Source organism: Dromiciops gliroides, chromosome 6 (assembly GCF_019393635.1).
Source record: "Dromiciops gliroides isolate mDroGli1 chromosome 6, mDroGli1.pri, whole genome shotgun sequence".
Taxonomy (NCBI): Eukaryota; Metazoa; Chordata; class Mammalia; order Microbiotheria; family Microbiotheriidae; genus Dromiciops; species Dromiciops gliroides.
This window is the reverse complement of record NC_057866.1, coordinates 126,590,991-126,615,885: the sequence shown is the minus strand read 5'-3', so window position 1 is coordinate 126,615,885 and position 24,895 is coordinate 126,590,991. Positions and strand designations below refer to the sequence as shown.

The window sequence follows — 24,895 nt, the reverse complement described above, 5'->3', positions numbered from 1 at the left end:
TCCCCTTCCTCCTTCAATTATAAAATTGCAAAATAAAAAACTAAAATAAAAAGTAACTTGTTTTTTTAAAAAATTAACAAGCATTCCCCCCCCCCCCTATCATTCCAGTCCCCCTATAAAAATTACTTGCCTATATATCTTGGATAGCAGACTCTTATCAGAGATACCTGCTATCAAGTTTTTTTTTTTCCTAGTCAATTACTCCCCCTTTTATCCTAGCAGTATTAACTGTGTTCACACAAAAACTTTCCAATTTCATGTAATCAAAATCATTTACCTCATCTTTTGTAATTGCCTCTAACTCTGGTTTGGTTGAAAAGTCAATTCCTAGGCCTTAATAAGGTTCCCGATCTGGTTCTGGTCTAATATATACACACACGATTTATGTACATATATAATTCATACCTATTTTCATACTAAACACCGTTAACATTCAAATTATAAATCTTAATATATATTTTTTTAGTTTATTATGGTATATTGTGTAAGGTGATAGTCTAAACCTAATTGACTAAAGACAGCTTTCCAGTTTTCCCAGAAATTCTCATCAAATACAGAATTCTCATTTTTATGTTTATCAAAACTGAGTTACAGATCTCCATTATTCCTGATTTTTCTTTATATAGTCTTTTTCAGATATGCTTTTCTATTTTTAAATCTGTAGCCAATGATTTGTTTCGCATTAATCTCATTCATATCTTCTTACAGAACCAGCAACCTTGGGTTTCATATTGTGCCCATGTGACTTTCCTCAGGCTGCTTCTGGAACCTATTCTTCTCCTTCTCACTTCTATCTTGAAGAAGACTTAGCTTTCTTCAAGGTTTAACTCAGCTATGATCTATTGAAATTCTTTCCTGGCCCTTCCTGCTCTTAGTGTTCTCTTTCCCTCCTCAAATTACACCAAATGTATCTGTGTCTGGGCAGCTAGGTGGCAGAGTGAGTCAAGAGGACCTGAGTTCAAATCTCAGACACTTACTAGCTGTGTGACCTTGGGCAAGTCACAACCCCAACTGCTTTATCTGGGGCCATCTACAGTTGTCCTGATATATATCTTGCCACTGGACTCAGATGGTTCTGGAGGAGAGAGTGAGGTTGGTGACCTTGCATAGCCCTCCTTCACTTAAATCCAATTCACTGCAAGTCAAGACATCATCCCGATGACATGATCCTCTATGAGAATGAAGGACAAACAACAATGTGTCTGTCTCTCTAAATGTTATACCCAACTGAGATGGATATAAAGTTGCTGAAGGTTTTTTGTTTTGTCTTTGTTTGTATTCAGTTCTTAACATACAGCAGTTACTTAAAAATGGTTACTGAATGAACAGTGGCTAAACCCTATACTATACTTTTTGATTAATTAAAAAAATACCATTTATTAGGCACCTACTATATGCTAGGCACTGATAGTCTCCCTTCAGGGCCACTGAAACATCTCAAATATCCAACAACTAGTTTTGAGCTTATCTTTCCCCTCAAACCCACTCTTCATCTGAATTTCCTTATTTCTGATTGAGGGCACTACCATCTTTCCAGTCAACTAGGCTTGTGATCCTAGTTGTCATCTTTGACTCTTCACTTTTTCTCAACTTGCTCCCTCATTAGTTGTCAAATCTTGCCAATTCTTCTTCCACACTCTCTCTCTCATCAATCCTATGCACTCCCCTCACACAGCCACCACCATAATTTAGACCCTTACTGTCTCACCCCCTAAATGGTACTGTCTCTAATCTATCCTTCATACAGCTTTCAGCTCTAGATTTTCCTAATGTCCAAGTGTGAAGATGTCATTCTTCCACTCAACGAAGTATAATGGCTCCCTAATACCTTCAAGATCAAATATAAACTCTTCTGTTTGGGAAATGCCTCATTTGGCAGAAATCTCTTCAAATGCTAGCCTCAACTTACCTTTCCAGACTTAGTTACAGGTTATTTCCCTCTGTGCACAGCACAGTCAAACCAAACTGACTGCCTTCTTATTCTTCATACATAAAACTCTACTCCTTGCATTGAATGTCCCCCTATGCCATGGGATAAACTTCCTCTGTATTTCATAGTGTCTAGTTTTCTACAGGACTAAGTTCAAACACCAGCTTTCCACATAAGGCCTTTCCTGATGCCTCCAAGCAGCTAGTGCTTCCTTCCCCCATATCCCTATTACCCTGTACTGCTTTTGTTGTTGTTGTTGTTTTTTTTGTGGGGCAATGGGGGTTAAGTGACTTGCCCAGGGTCACACAACTAGTAAGTGTCAAGTGTCTGAGGACGGATTTGAACTCAGGTACTCCTGAATCCAGGGCCAGTGCTTTATCCACTGCGCCACCTAGCTGCCCCCCCGTACTGCTTTTGTAGACATATATATGCATGTTGTTCCTGCCCCTGCTCAATCAGACTATAAGATCATTGAAGGCAGACTCTGTTTTCACTTTTATCTTTGTATAGTTAGCACTTAGCAAGGTGCCAGCACATAAGACGATCTTTAATAAATCCCTACTAATTAATTAAGAGGCCTCATGTAAGAGGTAGTATCTGAGTTGTGTCTTGAAAGAAGCTAGAAATTCTATAGGGATTAGGAGAAGAGAAATATATTCTACTCACTGGTGATAACCTAGTACAAAGGCTCCGGAGTGGGAAATGAGATGTTGCGTATGCATGTTGTGTATGGAGACAGCAGTTTGGAAAGACTGGCGTTGAATTGTGAAGGGCTTTAAATATTAAACAGAGAAATATGTGTTTTATTCTAGAGACAACTAGAAGCCACTCTGGCTTCCTGAGAAGGAAAATGATATAGTCTGACCTGTGATTAGGAAGATCAATTTCCTAATAACTGTGTGGAAAGGAAGAGCCTGTTGGGATAGACATGTGAGGTTAATGCAGGCTCAAATAAGTGTGATGGCCATATAAGTGGAAAGAAGGGGATGGATTTGAGCAATGATACAGAGGCAGTACTAACAAGATTTGGTCACTGACTGGATACGTGGGGTAAAAGAAAGGCAAGAGTCAAGTATGACTCTGAAGGTTGGGAACTTGGGTGACTAAGTATGATGGTACCCTAAACATAAAGAAGGAATCTGGGAAGACGGGAAGGTTTTGAAGGGAAGAAAATATTCTGTTTTGGCTATATTGAGATTAAGATATTGAAATGCCCAATAGGAACTAGTCATGTGGGTCTGGAGCCAGAATGCTAGATTTTGTTCATACTGGCTCATGAGAAACAAATGTAAAATTTTGAGTGTGAGCATTTATAGCTCTGAAATTGGCAAATACTAAAAATTACGGCTTAGTTTGTTGTTTCCTTGAGTGTTTAGACTCAAGAAAGTGATGAAGAAAATGTTAATAATACAGATTAACCTAAAAGTGTGTTGTACACACCTTTATTTTGCTTTCTGAAAACCTGGCTGTTAAACATTTACTAGCACACCCCTGGGCTAGAGGTCAGGAGAGGGCCTAGAAGTAGGTATATAGATCTGGGAGTCATCTGCATAACTATAATAATTAGACCTACAGGGGCTTATGAATTAAGTTTGGCATGTGAGAGAATATATAGAGAAGGGGACCGAGGATAGAGCCTTGGGACATACCCACAGTTATAGAGCATGATACAGATGATAATACAGCAAAGGAACCTGAGAAGTGGTAAGACAGGTAGGAAGTAAACTAAAAGGGAGCAATGTAATGAAAATTCAGAGAGGAGAAAGTTTCTAAAAAGAGGATTTGGCAATAAAAAGATTGATGCATGTTGGAGTAACCTATCTTAACTCTTAACTTCCCTTTATTTCCTCAGAGTCCCTCCATGACACTTCTCCTTTTTATGCTATGTTCTGTATCCCAACTATGAACAATTATTGTAGTAAAATCTTTCTTCTTAAGACTTAGAGGTCTCATCAATTTATTTTAGGGAGAAATGAAGTAAATGTCATCTTCATTACAACGAAAGTGTAATGTTAGCAGAATTCCATATCTCATGTACTATTTTGATGAATTACCTGAAATTCTTCTAAAGTCACTCCCCAGGGTCTGCAAAAAACTTAATTTTGAATGCTGATTAAAATTATTTATATTAAGTTAGTAAGTTTTTTGTATTAAAATCCTATTAGTTGAGGTGCAAATAAAAATTATCACCACTACTTGTACATTCATTTTAGAGAAAGAAGCGACATTGGTTCTTTTGCAGCATCTAGATTTTAAGTCAGTCATCTCTTTGCCTAGCTTGAAAAAAGCACTGTCCCAAATGTCAAGTTAATAACAACTTTTTCCCTAAGTTATTCTTTTAAAGAAATTTTTAAATTAAAAATTTTTTTTATCCATAAGTTATTCTTACAGAAATCACCATTCTCTTTCCCTCCAGGCCTTCATTCTAAAGAAATCTTAATGTATACATTACCAAATCTGCCTCAGCCCTTGACTTTACCCTTTGCATCTTAATTTTAAAAAATTCTATAAGCTACTACGTACTCAATGCACTGGGGAATAAAGGTGAAGCCTGGTGAATAATAGTAACATTTTCCAGTGGCCTCATTACTTTCAGCTTTACTCTTTTCCTTTCCTGAAATTGCCTTAATTCTTTCCATGTACACTTTCTATTTAAGTCAATAGCCACCTCTTTGTGATACCAATTAACCTAGAAAAAAACCAGCAGCTCTGACAACATCTCTCTCTTAAGGTAGTGTTGTTTTCTATAGCTAATGTATTTTAAAGGAATAGTTCTTCAAACTGTATCTGTACCTCAGGGAATTTGCTAAGTCCTTACATTTAAGTTGTTTGTTTTTTTTAAAGATGTCGAACTCAGAGACAGGAAAGGAAGAAACAAACATTTTATATCCCAGATAAAGCTACAAAATAAGAACTTGGAAAAAAAAAAGAGGCATAACTAGTGATACTGTTGCCTGGAGGCCAGAATCAGAGAATATGAATAATAATTTCCTCAAATTAACTTTTTAGGACAAATTTATTTGGGTGGAGAGACCCTGGGAAGAGCATCTCAGGACACAAGTTTCTTTTGGGGTAGAGATTCTCAGATACTACTCCGTGGAATACTATTATTATACCAGGAAGGTGCTACGGGCTAAGAGCAAGGCTTGGGCTGGCTATTTTAAAGAGGTTATATATGGGGTGCAGCTAGGTGGCGCAGTGGATAAAGCACTGGCCTTGGATTCAGGAGGACCTGAGTTCAAATCCAGCCTCAGACACTTGATACTTAACTAGCTTAACAGGGCAAGTCACTTAACCTCATTGCCCTGCAAAAAAAAAGAGGTTATATATGGGTAGGGCAAGAAATACTGGTAATTTTGCATTTTGGTTGATTATTCTTGCTTAGGGCTAAGCTCAGTTGTTCCCAATTGTTGAAGGAATAAAAGTGCTGTTAGTACTCTCTAAATTTTGGTATATTGCGGATATCACTCCATTTGCCCCAGCCAAGTAAACTCTGCTAGTACTATTATACTGCTCTTTGTGTTCATTAAAAACAAAACAAAGGGGCGGCTAGGTGGTACAGTGGATAAAGCACCGGCCCTGGAGTCAGGAGTACCTGAGTTCAAATCCGGCCTCAGACACTTAACACTTAATAGCTGTGTGACCCTGGGCAAGTCACTTAACCCCAATTGCCTCACTAAAAGAAAAAAGAAAAAGAAAAAGAAAAGAAAAGAAAACAGAACAACACCAGGATTGCTTGGTGTAAAGGTAGAGGTAGTTGTATAAACATTCAGATAAAAACTTCACCTTTAGATTCTCTTCTGTAGTCCTTATCATCTACCTTCAAATACTCTGGATGAAATGTTACTTAAATGTATCATCATCAACATATATCTTATCTTTATCAAGTTAAGAGGGTCTTCTCTTCAAAGAAAATGTTTCTAATAAAGGTATATACTTCCAAATGACTATGGTCTTCTGGATTTGTAGATAATGAATAATATATAGTAAAAGGCACTGGAAGTAGCAGTTCAGACATTCTATTAAAGAATCCAAATTTCTTTGTTCTTATTACTCTGTACTACAATCAGGTTTCTTTTGTTGTTCCTTAAAATTCCTGGTAGCCCAAGTGTTGGATTTTCTCATCCTTTTAAACTTTCTAAAGCTATTAAAAAAAAACAACCCTCAACTTAAAACTAGTAACTCACTCTATGAAAATTTAACAATCCTTCAGCTACGGAGTAGAAGTAAAAAGATATAGTAAGCATTGACATAAACACTGGTATCAAACTCCACCAAACTGTACATAAAGATTGATGCAGGCCACATATTTAGAATACCACATATTATCTATGTTCTACTGTATTTTTATATATTTTGTTAAATATTTCCCAATTATATTTTCTCTCTTTTTTTTAAGTGAGGCAATTGGGGTTAAGTGACTTGCCCAGGGTCACACAGCTAGTAAGTGTTAAGAGTCTGAGGCCGGATTTGAACTCAGGTACTCCTGACTCCAGGGCCGGTGCTCTATCCACTGCGCCATCTAGCTGCCCCTCCCAATTACATTTCAATCTGGTTCAGCACCACTTGGGAGTATTGCTAGTTGCAATGAGCCTAATGTTTGAAAACTTTGATGGAAACCTCTGGTAATTAAGCCCCCTTTCCATTGCTAGTGCAATCAACCACAGTTCAGTTCAGTTGTTTGCAGAAACCTTCAGGTAGCAAGAATAACCCATGGAAATCTCCAGTAGAGCAAGACCCTCTTCTGCGTCTATAATAGCTTACACTAACCTACAATGCCTACAATACTAAAAGTGGCTACTCAATAAACATTTGTTGAATCCTGAACAAATGAATATATAGGTTCTTAAAAATGCTTCTGGATAACTGCATAGGATTTATACACATATACCCATGCATAAAACCACAATTAACTGCTTTTATAATCCGAGAACAATTTCATTTCAGTATCACTGAAAAACAGAATTCAAAATATAAATCAAAGTTATCTTCAAATTATCACAAAAACTAGGCATATAGGTGGTAAATAGACTGAAAAAATTCCTATAAGGGGTAAGCTAGGTGGCGCAGCAGGTAAAGCACTGGCCCTGGATTCAGGAGGACCTGAATTTAAATCTGGCCTCAGATACTTGACACTTATTAGCTGTGTGACCCTGGGCAAGTCACTTAACCCTCACTTCCCTGCAACCCCCCCCCCAAATCCTACTACAACTTACCATTTACAAAGACTCCTCTTATAAGTTTTATGTAAGCTTTATCCAGATCTCCACGACGCTCTGCATTTTTGAAGATTGATTCAGCAAGCCCTGCAAATTCTTCAAATTCCGCAACAAATGGTAGAATCCCCACTTTGCTCTTCTTTGAGATCTTTACTTCTTCCATCTGTCTTATTTGGTTACTCTGAGGATAGTGTGAGAATATTATTATTACCAGAGGCCCCCTGCTATGAGAGCATGGGTTGACCTTTCTAAGGTTCAGTGTCCCGAAGTTACCTCACAGCACCATGAGACCACTCTCAACCAATCAGCTTAAAGCAGTGTGGAAGGCAGTTGGTTTGGTCAGTTGGTGGCTGGAACCTTGTGGGGTTGGCAACTGAACTAGGAGTGGTTGAGGTAGTTAGGGTTTTCCTATTCTCTCTTTGTTAACCTCTAATATATTTTAATAAATGTTTCATACCTAAACTGTTAAACTGTTGTCTTACCTAGCTTTCCCCACACAGGGGACAGGTAAGGTGACCATACACATTTAGTTTTACCCGTCACAATAGGCAGAAAGTAAGGCAGTGAAATACACTAATAATAAGCACAGTGGTTGACAACTATTTTGAGTATAAGCAGGGATGGTAATACACTTTTGATTCTTATTAACTAGATATGAATAATCACAACAAAAATAAAGAGTTCATTCATAATGTCTTTTAAAATAGGCTTCTTTTAAAAGTGAATTAATAAACTTCAAGTCTTAGTAGAAAAATAAAGTATAAACAGACAATTAATGAAACATTTATATTATTTGTACATAATTATTTGGTGAATAGTTGTGGATAGAAGATACTTGTTCCTTTAGCTCAGGGCTGATGAATGGCATGTTCTTAGCTTTTCTTAAGTTATTTTGAACTGACAGGTCTAGAGTAATTTCTGAGAAGCAAAGCCCTCCCAGGGTGGTTCTGCTGTCACATGACTCTAGCCCATTTCTGGCCTACCAGTTTCTGGCAAAAGAAGAAGAGAGAGAGAGGATCTTGATAACAGAATGGAAGAATACTTTTATCTGTTTTGCGTCCATTACTCATTTCTAAACTAGCATTCAAACCACAGCACTCAAACAGTCTGATGACAAGATGCCAAGGGAATGCAATGCTTTATCTTACACAGATGAAACAAACATTTCCAGCCACAGACTGGCACTGCAGATTTTCAGAGTTGGTGGCAAGGACTTTAGAGATCATTCTTGTAGCAGTGCAGTGAATTGGTAACACACATTTCTGAATGGGAATCAGAAAATCTGTGCTCACAAGTCCTAGGTCTACTATTTGCTGGCTGTGTGACTATGGGAAAACCATCACCTCTTTCAGCCTCAGTTTCCTCATCTATAAAACAGGAAAAAGGAAACTGGGCCTGTAAGATGACCATTAGTATTCCTTTCTAGTCCTCATATTCTACAAGTCCACAACCTATTCTACTTTTAATTTTACAGATGTTTGTTCAAAGTAACAAAAAACCATATTTACATGACAGCATTTGTGTGTCTACTTCTCAAGTGCCTAGACTCATACATGGTTAAGAATCATTTTGAAAAACATGGCTGGAATGCAGTTCTCAACTTTTATGCACAGAAGTAATTTTTCTATATCACATACAATATATATATACATATATATATGTATATACTATTTGCATTGTAGAGTATAGTAAAAAAAATTTATCTGGGCATCTGGGTAGTGGAGTACGAGTGAAAAAGGCACTGTGAGGATGGTTCAGTGTTTCAGATTATCTTTGGTATAATGTTCCCTTCTCATATGTACACATAATCAAAATTTTGTAGACTATCTGAAATCAAAATTTCTTGAAGCCAATTATGTAGATTCTCTTTGGAGATTTTTTAGATACAAAGATTGCAGGTTATAGTATGAGTATACTCTAACATTAATAGAATCCTATACAACCAACAGAGGTTCTAAATCCTAGTTATTTTTCCTTTGGCTAAAACAAAGCCGGGGGCAGCTAGGTGGCTCAGTGGATAAAGCACCGGCCCTGGATTCAGGAGGACCTGAGTTCAAACCCAGCCTCAGACACTTAACACGTACTAGCTGTGTGACCCTGGGCAAGTCACGGAACCCCCATTGCTCCGCAAAAAAAAAACAACAAAACAAAACCCAACAAAACCCCAAAACAAAGCCATCTGTGATAAATGCATTTGTAACAAAATTTCTTAGCACTCCTACAAACACAAAGTTGTCATATGTCTGCTCCTGACTGATGACTTTAGGGACTAAAGAATATCTCCTCTTTGAATTTCAACAAAACGCCCTTCTACATACCTGTTTCATACCTTTCCTCCATGCTAAGTAATCCTAATCAGAATTTTTAGCCATTTTGAGAGTAACATCTACTTAACTACTGTGTGTGGGTAATCTTTGTAGTTTATAACTAACTGATAATTTTTATCACACTTTAAGGTTTATAAAATGCTTCCCACACAATCTGTGAAGTAGCTAGTAAAAACACCAATGTACTTATAGATTCCTCACACTATAGGACAGAAGGACACAGAATCGAGGTTGGCGTAACTTAATCCACAGGTCTAACTTTTCATTTTTGTTCCACCTTGCCAAATTGGCTAAGCTATGGTCAGTAACCTTGATCCCTAGAGATAGCAGGAATTTTTTAGCTAGGCTTTAAGTGTAATTCCTGAATTTACTCTTAACTGTTCTCTTTGATAACTCTATTCATTGTCTATCCCCAGATTCTACAACCGTAGCCTCGTGAACCTTATGCCCTAGGCCTCAAAACTTGGGTCGAGTTCTATTAGGTTTCTTGCTCTGGACTTAATTTTGCCCCTGTCCCTTTTTCGTCATCATCATCATCTTTTTTTTTTTTTTTTTTTGGGGGGGGGGTTGATTTCAACCTCTATTCCTGAAATCTTATTTCTTTCTGGCCATATCAGTCTTCTGTGTCTCTAAATGAAATATGAATTTATAATTACAAAGCAGCAGCACAATAAACTCCCTGGAGCAAGCAGTGCTTCTCTTTCATCTAGGTATTCTAAGCAAAGTAGTTTATACCAAGCAGGGACTGAATGGTTTTTTTTTTTTTTTTGTAGGCAATGGGGGTTAAGTGACTTGCCCAGGGTCACACAGCTAGTAAGTGTCAAGTGTCTGAGGCCGGATTTGAACTCAGGTACTCCTGAATCCAGGGCCGGTGCTTAACCACTGCGCCATCTAGCTGCCCCCTGAATGTTTTAAAAATGAATTTAAGATCATCACCCCAGGCAAACAGAGGTACACTTAGAACACAAATATAACTGGAGACGCTATTTATTACTGTCATTCCTAAGTGATATAACACTTAGGAATCTTCTAATGTTCACCTCTGCAATATTAATACTCCTTTCTAAACAAAATTAAATACCACTTTCACTATTCCTCAGAAGCTGATAGCCAATAGGAATTTCTTTTTGTTTTTTAGAGCAGAAGAGGGGAGTGGAGGAAAAAGTAAGAGACACTTTAGAGTTTGGGAGCACATGAAAGGAGGAAATCAGTCAATTCTTGGAGTCTTATTCTGTATTTTAAAGAGATATGAGAAAGAGCAAGAGTCAGACATTATAAGCTATGAAGACAATTATCCTTTTCCTTAGCAGGGGTGGGGGTGTGGGGGGGAGAGGTAGGCAGGGCAGGAGAATGTTTCTGAAGTACAGATCTGGTGAATTCAGATACTCAGCAAGGGGAGGTAGTATGTGGCAGTGGAAAAAGAACTAGTTTTGGAGACAGAAAGCCCAGGTTCAAATTTTCATCTTTGTAGCTCACTCACAACTAGCATTACCTTGGGCAAGTATCTCAACCTTCCAGAATCTGTTTCTTCATCTGGAAAATGAGGCATTTGAACTACATGTGACCTTCTAGCTCTAAATCTTATGATACCATAAAAAATATATATTGGTGTTAATGTAATTCATTCCCCCCATATCTCCTAGGCAATGTAAGGCAGCTAGGTGATACATAGATACAGCACTGGGTCTGGAGTCAGGAAGACCTAAGTTGAAATCCAGGCTCAGATACTTACTAGCTGTGCAACTCTGGGCAAGTCACTTAGCCTCTGTTTGCCTCAGTTTCCTCATCTGTAAAATGGAAATAATAATAGCACTTACCTCCAAGGGTGGTTGTGAGGATCTAATGAGATAATATCTGTAAAGCACATAACACAGTACTTGGCACATAGTAAGTACTATATAAATGTCTATTTCCTTCCTTTCCTATAAGGTTGGAGGGAAGTCCTGAATTGACAACACAGATCCATTAGAATAATAAGAGAAATATAGGAAGGGAATGAATCTTTTTTTTTTTGGTGATGCAATTGTGGTTAAGTGACTTGCCCAGGGTCACACAGCTAGTAAGTGTCAAGTGTCTGAAGTTGGATTTGAACTCAGGTCCTCCTGAATCCAAGGTAGGTGCTTTAGCCACTGCACCACCTAGCTGCCCTCAACTCTATGTATTTTTAAGAAAATACTTATTACAAACTAAATAACTAAAATTATAATTCCAACCTATATGTCAATTCCTAAATTTGAGAACTGCCACTACTATGAAACTTTCTTATTCTATTTTTTGAAATTTAAATTAGAAAATCTTAAAAAGAAGTTGGCCATCCAGTTTCACTGTACCAACAATTTCAAGGCTTTGGAGAAATAAAAAGCAGTTCCTCCTCTCAAAAAGGTTGGCAGTATCTAAATTCATTTGGTTATTTATGATTACTTAAATTTAAGTAATAGAAAACTCACAATGCATTTGTCAAAGTTCCTTTTTACAGTCACCAAAACATTTCCCAATGTGGTACTGAGAAAGGAAGCAGGATCCACATTTTGTGCCGTCCATACATGATGACTCATTTTGACTAGCATGTAGAGGGAGTTAAAGCTATCAATTTTGTCTCCTAATGCAATCAGATTGTTCAGTTCTGGCTCAATGCAGCGAAATATTTTAATCATCATTTGGCGGATCATATCTTTCCTGTTCAAAGAACATACAAAGTACAGAAAATTTAGCACAAATTCCATATTAGTTCCTATCTCTACTAAATTATTGTGACATGAAAGTAAAAATTATTTCAAACTATAACTTAATTCCCAAATTTGAATAACAAGTATCTTATTTTCCAGTTTGCAAATATTTTGTTAAGAAAAAATTTTATACCATTTATACACTCAAGCTCTGAAAGCTGCTACACAAATATAACTGTGCCAAGAAACTGAATGCCTTTCAAAGGCTATTATTTCACTAATGGTGTGACAAATCATGTCACAGTCAATGACCTCTTTGTGTTCATGAAGAAAAAAAGCCTAAAGTTTTGTAGTACATCAAAATTCCATGAAATATTTAAAATTTAAATTAAATACAAATTTCAAAATTTAAATCAAGCATTCTGTATTTTAAAATGCTCAAAACATACAAAACCAGGCTTGGGCTGGATTTGGCCTCTACTCATAGTTTGCTGACTCCTGCACACCAATGAATTCACAGGTTCAGTCCCTATCCCCCATCCCAAGTTAAGAATTCAAGGGACCCAGAAGCTGATGCTATGCTCTGCTTGGAAACTTTCAATTCAACAAGTAAAAATCAAAATAAAGTATTTGAGACCACCAACCTAACTATAAACCCAAATGTAAACAATGGTACTTGATGACTATGAACATGATGTTAATTTTGTCTTTTTTTTTCACTATAGGAAAGAAATATCAATTTTGTTTTCTAAAAGAAAAAAGAAAAAAAATTACACATACTCAGATGATATAGACTGTAGTAAACCAGGGTTATACTGCCGTGATGATATTCCTCCATCTAATTCTTCTGCTTCAGTCTAAAAAATTTAGTAATTTTATATATTACCATTAGACAATGAATATGGTGTCCATTTAATGTAATTTATCAAATAGCCTGCTCATTTATGTATCAAATAAGTAACCTGCTCATCTTTAAAACGTGTCTTTACAACATTAATGCTTAGAGGAGAATACATAACAAAACAGTAAATTTTTAAAAATTAATAAGCTGCACATTTATAATTTGTTTTATGTCTCAACATACTGCCTAATACTGAAGATTTTATCTAAGAATACATACTTAGATTTTAACTAAGAATTATTTAAGAAAAAAAACACACCCATAATTTACAAGTTAGAAACCTGGACGATGTCATATAATTTTAGTTTTGGGGGTTGAGTTTTTTGGTTTTGTTTTACTGTCCTACCATAGCATTAACATCAGAATTTAATGCCATTTGAACCCCAAAACAGAAATGCTACTAAACAGATTTATTTAAAAAAATGTATTATCACAGAAAGATATCGGCATACAGGAGACCTGCGTGATTTTAGGTAAGTCACTGACCTCTCTGTTTCAATTTCCTCGTTTGTAAAATGGAGTTAAAATATTTATATTGTGTTTCACCAGATTATTGTGATGATCAATGGAGGTAATATATGAAGATTACTTTGTAACCCTTTGAGAGCTATAATGTAAATACATTAATTTTTTTCATTTAAGTAACAGTTGTAGAAAGATTTATGCTGACACACACATCCATGAGAGATACTAAACTGTGGGGTGCCAAAGATATTAGGGGATTTATGTTTCTGGTAACTCAAAGATTTGGAGCCGAGTGCTTGTTTCACTTTGTTTCACCATGATTCCTCTGGGTATCTTTATTTCCTCTTATTCAGTCCCCACAACAATCATTGTGCTAGGTGTTACTATCATGTTAGAGTTGTTACTATCGCACACATTTTACAGATGAGAAAGCTGAGGTTGTTAAATGATTTAGCTAGTGTCAGAGCTTATCAGCTACACAGCCAAACCTAGAATTTAGGTCTCCTGATTTTTCATGCTGTCCCAGCAATGCATGCTACACCATCCATTAATACACCTTGAAAGTCATATTTTTAATTTCATGTATAGATGAATTTAAATGGATATTTTATAATACTCTTCTGTAAAAGTAAATTGAAAGCATTTTTCTTACTAATACGAAAAATTTGGGATGTGACACATTTCAGAAACATTGATTCAGGTCCTCCAATTCCTATTTATTTCATTTTTATCATCTTGGAGAACCATATATTCTGGACACAATTATACCATTTTGTTTGAAATCTGGTTCCACTTTTCTTAGGCAGTTATACACATAAAATATTTAACAATATTACATAATATAACCATCTAAATATGAGCCATACCATAGTTCCAGGAATGTTTTGATGTTGCTGCAGTTTGAAAAATTTACTTATGAAGTCCTGTTCTGCTAGACATAAGGGTTCTAATTCACTTAGAACCTGTTCAAAGATCTAAAGAAAATAGAAAATAATCAGTTAAATCACTGTAGCAATATACATAATATTTTTGCTTTTAGTTTGCTTCTTTCTAAAGGTGGAAAATGTTTTCTCCATTTCTTCAAATGAATCTCAAGACAAATTCCTTAGAGTAAGAACAAAAAAATTGGGAACTTTCAAAACTTATAACAGGACCACAGATTATAGCTGAAGACCCGTATCCATAAAATTGCTACCTATTTCAAATCTAGAAGGTTGGGGAAGAAGATAAATTAGAACTTTTTCACTTGATAATCTATTAGTATAAGATATAATAATATTATGGTATTTATGGCATCCATTACTTTTCATATCAGGCAACTGAATGGTAAAGTGGATAGCACAGTGGACTTGGAGCCAGAAAGACCCAAGTTCAAATCTAGCCTCAGACAGGTATTAGCTATGTGACTCCAAGTAAGTCACTTAACCTCTCTCACCCTCAGTTTCTTCATCTGCAAATTAGGAATAATAACAGCACCTTTTCCCCCACCCTGGTTGTTGTAAGAATTAAATGGGTTACATGTAAAGGACTTTTGCAAACCTCAAAGTGTTTCAAAAACGCTATTATTGTTATTGTTAAAACTGTTATTATACCAGTATAAGCTAAGGACCTGTTTGTGTAGGAATGCCTTCCACTAATACAAATCACCTTTCTTCCATGAAATTTACCTTAAGGCTCAGAAGTTAAATGACCTGTTCATGGCCCATAGCTATTGTATTAAAGGTGGGACTTGAACCTGAGTCCAAATCCAGAATTCTATCCACAGGACTACTCACATTTTACTTGCTGTTGTTCACTCCTTTACTTTCAACAATCTTGACAGAATTTAATTAGCTACCTAAAATGGATATGCTGCTATACTTTATGGTTTCTTAATAGAACTGAGCCATGAAATACCAGAATCATCCTGAATTAAATGCTGGTAAATTTTGTCTCAATAGGTAGCTTTCAATTTGTCACTTAAATGGTGACCCATATTTTGGGCATCTTTAAAAGAAATACTTCTCTTTCAGAATATAAAAAAGAAACAAACTTTTAAGTAGTTAGCCAGTAAGACTGTCTACATTCTTGAATATAATGATAGCTAAAAAAAGATCAAAAAGGGGAAAGTAATTTTTTAGATTCCAACATAAAAATACTATGTGTATGTATACATGCACTACATGTATATAATAGATATATTGATCTGGATCTATATTTTCATTTGTGAGGTGAATTTCTCGTGAAGAACCTCTACCACTTCAGATCAACAATTCTGCATATGAGAATCTGTTACAGAGAATTGTTTGCAGAAACCGAGAGGTTAAGTTACTTGGCCAAGATCACAAAGCTAGTATATTCCAGAGGTGGGACTGGATCCCAGGTCCTCCTGAATTTGAAGCCAGTTCCCAATCTGCTATTCCAGGCTACCTCTTCCCTGCTCTTCCTTTTCCTCTCCCTCTTTTCTCTTTTTCTTTCCTTTTCTTTCTCTCTCTTTCTCAGTATATACACATACACATACATACACCCACTATGTGTTTATATTCACTTTTTAATACAATGTATCCGCAAAAAATAATATAACAAGGTAAACTTGTACCAACGGGCAAAATTTCACGTGAAATCTTTTTAAACATCAATATTTATTTTACCTTATCAAACTTGGTTCTGTCAGCTACATCAAGATCGGAAGCAGACATGTTTCCCATATCCAACAAAGAGGATGACTGAGATCTACGACTCCCAGAACTCTGAACACTGAGTTTATTTAGGCTAGATGTAGATCCAGTCAATTTCCCAGAACTTCCATGAAGACCTATGAAATAATGAAACTATGAAAGAGAATGGCCTAGACGGAAAGAAATGTGTAGCATAAACCAAGGTCACTACTCTGAGGTCCTGGTTCTAGAAAGGCTACATACCATGCATAGTGATGCATTGCTCTTTCCTTTTTATGAGCAAGGGCCAGGGTAAAATTGGTTTTGTTTTGCTGTATTTCAAAACCCCTACTTCTCACTCCTATTCCCAATCATGTCAGAAACTGAGGAGGATGAAACTTCAAATAGAAGAACTTGGTGGTACACGATGTGGTGGGACACCAGGCTGGCTCTGCACAAGGTATCTCAAGGCTTTAAAAATACAAAACTAAAGAGTGAACAGAGCTTACTGGTCTCCTTAATGTGGCACCAACTTACACAATCTTTATTTACTTTTGGAGAATACAAGCAAATCTTACTATCACTCCCTTCCACATTAGTTCAGATACCTTATCTTAAAAATAGAATTATGCTTTCAATATGAAGGACAATGTTTAGATGAAATTCTTCAAAGGCTGAGAATATATATAAAACATTTACTTTTAAACCATAATACTTATAAATGTCATTAACTATAATATGGAAGACCCCAGTTTTTGGATGTTAAGCATACCTATAGAAAGATATGCAGTAATCAAGAATGGCAATAAGGCAGCCAGAAGATAAATCCATCTTCTAGCAACAAAAATACAATTGAATGAGACTATGAAAGAAGAAAGTGGTGTTTTCCTATGTGGGGGGAAGACAGGCCATGGATAAACCATTTTTCTAATCTTCTTAGATAGTTTTCATTTAATTGGTTTGGGTCAGGAGGGAAAATAGTGAAATACAGGAGGAAATTAAATAAAAATCTTATTTCTATATGAAATATTAGGCCCCAACCACGAGATTTCAATTAAATCCTACTAAGTCAAACCTGAAAACAGAAATATCAGTTAGTCTTTTCCCATATATCTGACATAAATGTCTATCACCTGACAAATAAGCTTAACTACCTTGTATATTTCTTAGCCTCATCACTGCTCGAATTTCAGATTTCTTTAACACTTAGAATAGTTCTGGTGTTAACTTTTTCAAGACATATAACTAATTTCTACACATAAACAAACATGCATTGAGAATACCTGCTGATGCACTAATCATACTCACTCTCTGTTTCTTGTTTGACAGCACTTTCTTTTCGAGGCAGTGTAGCTGGGATGGATTAGGTTGCAAGCATCAAAGACAAAGACAAGTTAATAAACTGCATTTCACACAAAACATGCACAAGAGGAAATTAAGCTCTAGTTTGAAAGACACATGCAAAGAACTATGAGAATCAGATAACTACAGTTGCAAACACAGGTTTAGTTGTCAGCTATTGTTCTAGAAATTATATGTGAGAAAGTTCTACAAATATGATGCATTCTTTTACATATTTTATTCAAATATAGGTTATAAAATATTTGTTTAAACTTATAAAAACTATTTTATTATATATATGTAAATGGATACACATCCACATACACACATATAACACAAAAATATTTATCAAAGTAGTGGCCTTTAATTTAGATATTTGGACAAATGTCATTTATGAAGAAATGTTCATTTAAATCATTTAGTACAGTGGAAATCTATTACAAAGCAGCTCATTATACCACAGATGGAGACATATCTTCTATTTGACAGAAAAGCTCAACTTACAAAGCAAGTGCTCTATGAGACAGAATTCAATACTCCTTTTTGATGATGGCTCCTGAAGCCTGTTTCCACTGTGCTAAATGGTTTTCTATTTTGCCAAAAATATAACCCCATGAAGAGGGCTTCAAACTGAATCTCTTAGTACCCAGCTTCATGAAATTTAATGAAGGCTTTATATAATTATCAGGGAAAAAATTATTTCTAGCCTACATTTCCTCAGTCCTAAATAGAAGCTGCTCATTAACTATTTGTGAGTAAAAGTATTAAATCGAGCTTCTTTGCATCATTTGGCATTTCTTTTATCTTTCCTTTTTGTTTAATTTCATTCATTTTAGAGATCATATTATGGAATATTTTCACCTGAGAAAATAATTTAAAGTCAGAGACCAAGTAAGAAAGCAAGGAAAAGAACCACAAAATGAAACAAAATAAAAATATAAATAATTTGGATATAAACTAAATAAAACTATAACCTTATAAATGTTGGACTAATGTACACCTAGATAGGAAATGCTGCATGTGCTATATTCTGTATTTCCAGAAATCTTCTAGGAGTTCTACACCCCATTATTAATGGTTGAACTGTTAATCAAAAATCTGAAAAATCCAGGGGCTTACAAAATTTTTTTGTTATCTATAGATCGTACCAATAAGCTAAATTAGGGTATATCACAATGAAAGGTTTTAAATTTAATAGTCATCTTTTGCCCCTTTTAGCTCCTCTGCAAAAATCTTTGGCTAGTACTTAATTGAGATGTTTTCGAATCCTTTGTCCTTTTGTAGAACTACCTTTTGAAATCAAGAAGCTATCAGTATGAGGAAGACATGTAAGGTTAAAAAAAAAAGACCCATTATCATGAATATTAAATTAAGAGGTTCATAGATTATATTTTAAATTTGGTGCTTTATATAATTAAATGAAATGAAAGTGATAAATTTGCCCCAATTAAGATTTAAAAAGAAAAGCAATAAGTAACTGCTTTCGTGGTTCTTGGTCCTTGCTCCTAAATTAGAATTGTGAAATACAAATAAAAAGAACAAAGTATCATTTCCAAAAACCAATCCTGGGGATTTCTAAATAGTTACTGTTCAAAGGACAAAAATAGGAGATGGCATATATAAATACCATGTGCAAGAATAATAGTTTTGTGCCAATTAGCTTTCATTTATTTTCAATTTAAACTAAGCAGATGATAAATATTTACTTCAAGAGTGACTAAAAACAGATTTCTTGACATGAAACACAGAAAACTCCTGACTATAAAACTCTTCTGGAATATACATGCAAAATGCTATTCTTTCATCAGAATATGGCACCCCAAAAATGCCCTATGCAAATTTAATTGCATTTGAAACTTGAATAAAATAACAAATACAAATAATTTAAAAGATATAAAAAGCAATAATTTTACTTATTACCAAATCCAAATTAATTCTGCAATTATTTGCCAAATAATTATTTTGGTTCTAGCTATAGTATACACTTTTATCTTCAAATGTCTGATGTAATTTGAAAATCAGTTTTAAAATGCTACAAAAAACTAAGGTGAACCAAACTGCTTTTTATAATCCAAATTTTATGTAGAGAATTTTTTCTTTCAATAACTTATTATACCCTTATCACATTAGGTAAAAGAAGAGAAAGATATAATTTAATGCTCTTTTAAAATGTAAGACTATTCTGGAAATTACACTGTTAAATTTTTTAAAAATCTTTTTAACAAACTCATTTAAGAATATCTTTAAGAAAAGTTTAGGAAAGTAAAAATGAGGCCTTTTAAAAAGAATTTATAGCCATCTTATTTTAAGCTTAGCAATTAAAAAATATTATTGTAACCCTTGGATTAAATAGCATTTTTATTTCAAGAAGCTCATTGTATTTCACTTTTATTATTTCCTTTACTTTAACATAAATCTTATAAGTGGCAACCCCAAAGAAAATAAATTATACCTTGGGATTAACCTGTAAGGATTGCTTGAAAGACATAAATACTTTGTATTATATTACTTTTTATGCATCAGAGTTCTTTCCCCCCCAAATAAAGTTATTCACTAACAAGAGGTGACAAATATACTTGTTGACAACAATCAGACAAATAACTGTTCAAATCATAACTTCTTCACTCAGAAAAAAGCATCACAAGTCAATGGTGAAAACATTAACTGGGAAATAAACACATTGCTATTTTGAAACAGTTAACCTTTAGGATGAGTTAGCATTTGTGTTTTCCAAAGCCAGTTGTCCCCAAGCTGTCCTAAAGACAACACATTCATATTTTATTCTGACTAGAGCACCATATATTCATGTGATAAATGTGCTGGAATTGGATATGCTATAGCAAGCAAATCATATGTTTAGACCAGTATATCCAATTCTTAGAAATATATATTCAATTCATGCTGCCATTTTTTTGCCCTTTGAATAGCATATGGCAAAACAACTGCTTTTTTTTTTTAAGGTACGTTTTTCCACTGTAAATAACACTTTAAAAATGACCTACTGTAAGATGAAGTCATTTTTGCATTTTTTTCATTTTTAAATAAGGTTCCTAATTATCAAAGCTGCTTAGGGAACAGGCTCCTTTCAACAAACAAATGTTAAACTCATTAATCTAAAGGGGAGCTATGCAGACACACTGAGAACATTCGTAGCCATTTAAGGCTAAATCTTGACTGGAATAGGCACATAACTCCTTCCAAGGGGAGTTCCAGGGATGGGTACATGCAAGAGCAGAATGTGGCCTTAGCAGATAAATAACTTACTTCACAACCTGACACTTTTACTAGCTATCTTTTCAAGTATTCTTACAACCAGAGTTTCCATTTAAACATCATTTGAAGTCATAAATACTAATATCGTAATTTTTACTTCCCCAAAGGGAGAAAAAAAGATAAGCTATACTGTTAGAAAAGACACACCTTGGCTGACCTTTTCGTTTTTTTTTGAAAAAAAAATTATCTTTACAAACTCACAGGAAGTAGAACTTAAATATTCAATAACATCCTTTAAATACTGAGTTCTGTTAACCTGTTTTCAGCAAATTTCTTTTTAAGCCTTTTCTTAACAATTCTCAGAATGCCAAGCAAATAGATGGACAGCAAGAATATTCTCCATTTCCCAAATGACAGCAATAGGTTAAGAAATTTGGTAGAAGTGATGCAAAGAAAGGCAGATGGAATTCATAATTGAAACTGGAACTCCTCTTTTCTTGGTACTTTTTTCAGGATACCTAATTTCAAATTACATTATCTGTGTATAGCTATACATATTCTACATATTCTAGAACTCATAATATCATTTCTGCACAATCAATATCCATAATAGACTCATTTATTGATTTTTTAATAGCATATATAACAATTTAGCAATCTACCCTTTCATTTCCACCTACTGTTTATACCTTGTTACTTCAGGTTCCTTAAAAAACACAACCACCAGTAATTATTGTCACAATTAAAAGTAAAAAGTTGAAAAAGGCCATTGAACTGAGGCAGCTTTGCTTACCAAACTTCTTGCTCTCTTTAGTGGTGCCTGTCATCTTGATCTTTGCAACTTCAAAAAAATCTTTTATTTCTCTTTCATATAGTCTTGATAAATAATCCATGTAATTCTTAAATAAAGGAGTGTGCACATTTTAACATAAAATAAACAAATTCAACATCATACATTTTAAAAACTAACAAAAAAGATACTGAAATGCCCTCAAAATTTAGTATAATTCTCTGAAATTTCATATGATCAATTTCCACAAACTACTGTTTCCCAAAGTATGCCCGAAAGGACAATTTATATGCCAGTGATCTATCTAGGCGGATTTATCTCTTCTATCAACACAGCAAAAATTCTGTAGGGTGGGAGCTGCTGTACAAGACTGATGAGATCCCTCCCTACCTGCCACCCCACCTGGGTTTGCTGAAGGCAGTGTCCACGGAGAGAAGGCAGAGTCCAAAGCAAACTACACCCTTGACGCCCCCCCCCCCCCAATTAGCTCTGCTTCTGATTGACACACTTGTTCCTTCCCAGAATCCACTGCTACCACTGGGTTTTATCGTGGAGCTTTGCATTAATTAGATTCTATTCAATCTCCATGGCCAAATTAGTTTGGGACAAGCTGTTACATGATACAAAATAAGTTATTTTAAATGTAATACTAATGAATTATCTCCTAATGGTGGTCATCATTAAATCCTAGCTTTAGCTAAATGCCTCTACTATTTTCCACATAACATACTTTATTTTTCACTTACTCAAAGTCACACAAAAATATTCTATACTCTCAAGGCAATGCTTTAACCATGAGTAGGAGCCCACAAATTCTTCCATTGAGGGTTAAACCAAGAGCCAAAGATTGTGTTTAACAAATTCATACTAAGAGAATTGTGGTGGACAGATTTTAAAAATTATTAAGGGGATTCTTTGTTAGCCTTAACTAATTTTATATGAAATTATACATTTTTGATTAGGTAAATACAAAACAAATATTTGAATGTTTTGTTGACTTTCACCAGAATTTCAGCGATATGTTCCTACAGAAAACTCAAAAATGTTATTGAAATGTTAATGCAATTTTAAGGAACATGATACTTTTAGCAGTGTACATTTTATATCAATAACCATAATATAATCCCTATAGAATTTCTGAGTCTCTGCAAGAAATGAGTAAAATAGATAATCTTTCCAAATGATCTTTGCATATGTTGAAAGTATACCTACATCATGTTACATGAAAATATAACAGTAGTCCCCATTTCATCAGGAGATCTCATTTCCCCATTGGGACTTAACTGTAATCATAGTGATTACCATTTCTTTAGGTTTTAAAGACAACTCCCTGACTTTAAGAGACTGTTAATATAAGCACTTGTCAGATGCTCAAGTGTTACTTTGTTTTTATAAAGGACTTGGACTTAATATCACCTAGTACCAGGCATAAATGCTGACTCATTTTGCTAACTTAAATATTCACTAGCACCATTAGTGTAGCTGCTAACTCCATAATTTTTTTTTGGAAGAAGTAAAAATGTCTTTATTTTCTTAAAAGGGAAGAGAACAGTGCTTGCAAACTACCATTAATTTTTTAAAGTATATTTTTGCTCTAGTCCTGAAGACAGCTATTTGCTGCTTACCTAAAGTCACTAAGACACCAACTTAAATTAAACAAATGAAACCACTTATTAAATGAATAATAATGGCAGTTTACATTTACACATTAAAGTTTATAAGGCACTTTCTTTACAATAACACTATGAAGGTAAGTAGTAGAAGTTATTATTAACCCCATGTCTCCTCTTTACAGTTGAGAAAACTGAGGCACACAAAGATTAAATGACTTGCCTAAGATCACATAGCTAGTAAATGTCAAAGGCAAGACTCCAATTTGGACCCATTGACTCTAGGACAACTACTCTTCCCACTAAACCAAATGATCAAGAAGAATATAAACAATGAATTTGACTATTTGACTTCTTACAAATTATAGTGAATCAAGTTGGATACAAGAGTTAAGGCTGAGGGAAGCCTCTTTGAACTATTATGTAGTTTCATGCTGATCATCAAGTTAAAAAATTGGAAGATGACGGTCATTTTCCAACCTGGCAAAAATGGGATTTTTCATTATGACATATAATAGTCAGAGCCACACAATCTTTACGAGGGTTGTGGATCTGGGAATGAATGGATCCATTCAAAACATAACAGTGTTCATTATTAATTTCCGTAAGTTGTAATTTTAATAAATAAACAGCAGGTCCTTGCTCAGATGAGGATGTATGTGCAACCATGACAGCAGCCAAATGGGGTTTATTAGTCATTATCATATCTTCTGAAGGAACACTGGCCCCTTTATTTTTTCCTGTGACTTGGCAACAATTTAGTAACCAAAATTAGATGATACTCTAAAATATTCGGTTTGTCAAGCACCCAAAACACAAGACCAAATTGCGTTCCTGAGAACATATCAATTTCATTGTAAAGAGTATGAATATTGTCAACAAAAACATACTCTGAGCATGAAATGAGTCAAAAGCACCTATAAGTTGGCTAAATACTTGCCTCTTCACTTAAAATTACACTCATAAATATTACATCACATTGATGAAAGAACAATAATACTGAAAACACAATTAAGCAAAAAGCTTTATTGATTACTTATCTGAATATTTAAGGGAGAAATCACTTGTTGCAACAAAACTTATTATTTATATTTAATTATTTAAAATATTAAATTTTCATAAAACTTCAAAAGGCAAAGAATTCCCAAAATTAAAATATTTTACTTCAGGTATCAGGTATTCTAAACCAGAATTCAGTGTCTGTTAGCATATTCGGTAAAGCTTCATAGAATTTAAATGGCTAATTGCAGTGAAAATAACTTTAATTCAGTCAACCATAGCAAGTATATATAAATGTCAAGATATGAAAGATAACTTTAAAGAATTGTTTCTTGAAACCCTAATCCTCTGACTCCAGAGCCATTGCTCCTTCCACTGTGCTGCCCTCCAAGTAATAGCATTCCTTCTGTTTCCAAATATGCAGTGAAGAAGAACAGAAGTCACACTATATCAACCTAACTAGTTTGGAAAAATTGTAATCGCAGTTCCCTATACCCATAAAATCACAGGACCAATAAATGAGAACAACAATGACAACGACAACAACAACAGTTTTAGAAGTATCATTCCCTTTAATATAGGTAACTCCCAATTCTATAGTTTATACTCTACATATCTATACTAATATTGTTCCCAAAATTGCCTGCTAGTCACCTGCTAGATGTTCTATCGACAACTCAGGAAAATTAAGTGAACAGTATTAGGTCTAGTTATATAAAACTGAAAATTTTCTAAGAAGTGCAGGATTTGATGCACTCACTAGAGGAAAGACATAGAGAAGGTCCAATAAAAAGCCTT

At 34.8% G+C, this 24,895-nt stretch overlaps 1 protein-coding gene across 9 annotated transcripts in view; it reads right to left on the bottom strand.

The window, feature by feature from the left end:
- Positions 1-24,895, bottom strand: part of EXOC1 (exocyst complex component 1) — a 63,100-nt gene that overhangs the window by 8,450 nt on the left and 29,755 nt on the right. For 6 of the 9 annotated variants that reach the window (XR_006353579.1, XR_006353580.1, XM_043971126.1 and 3 more), the window contains 7 exons: positions 21,492-21,597; positions 17,453-17,497; positions 16,139-16,302; positions 14,375-14,482; positions 12,923-12,999; positions 11,924-12,152; positions 7,147-7,330 (listed from right to left, as the gene is read on the bottom strand). Coding sequence is in view for 7 of the 9 variants with exons in the window: in XM_043971126.1 (XP_043827061.1) it covers positions 7,147-7,330; positions 11,924-12,152; positions 12,923-12,999; positions 14,375-14,482; positions 16,139-16,302; positions 17,453-17,497; positions 21,492-21,597 (913 nt within the window). In the remaining 2 variants the exon portion in view is untranslated. The remainder of the gene's footprint in view (positions 1-7,146; positions 7,331-11,923; positions 12,153-12,922; positions 13,000-14,374; positions 14,483-16,138; positions 16,303-17,452; positions 17,498-21,491; positions 21,598-24,895) is intronic. The other 3 variants (XM_043971128.1, XM_043971131.1, XM_043971132.1) reach the window with 1 other exon arrangement.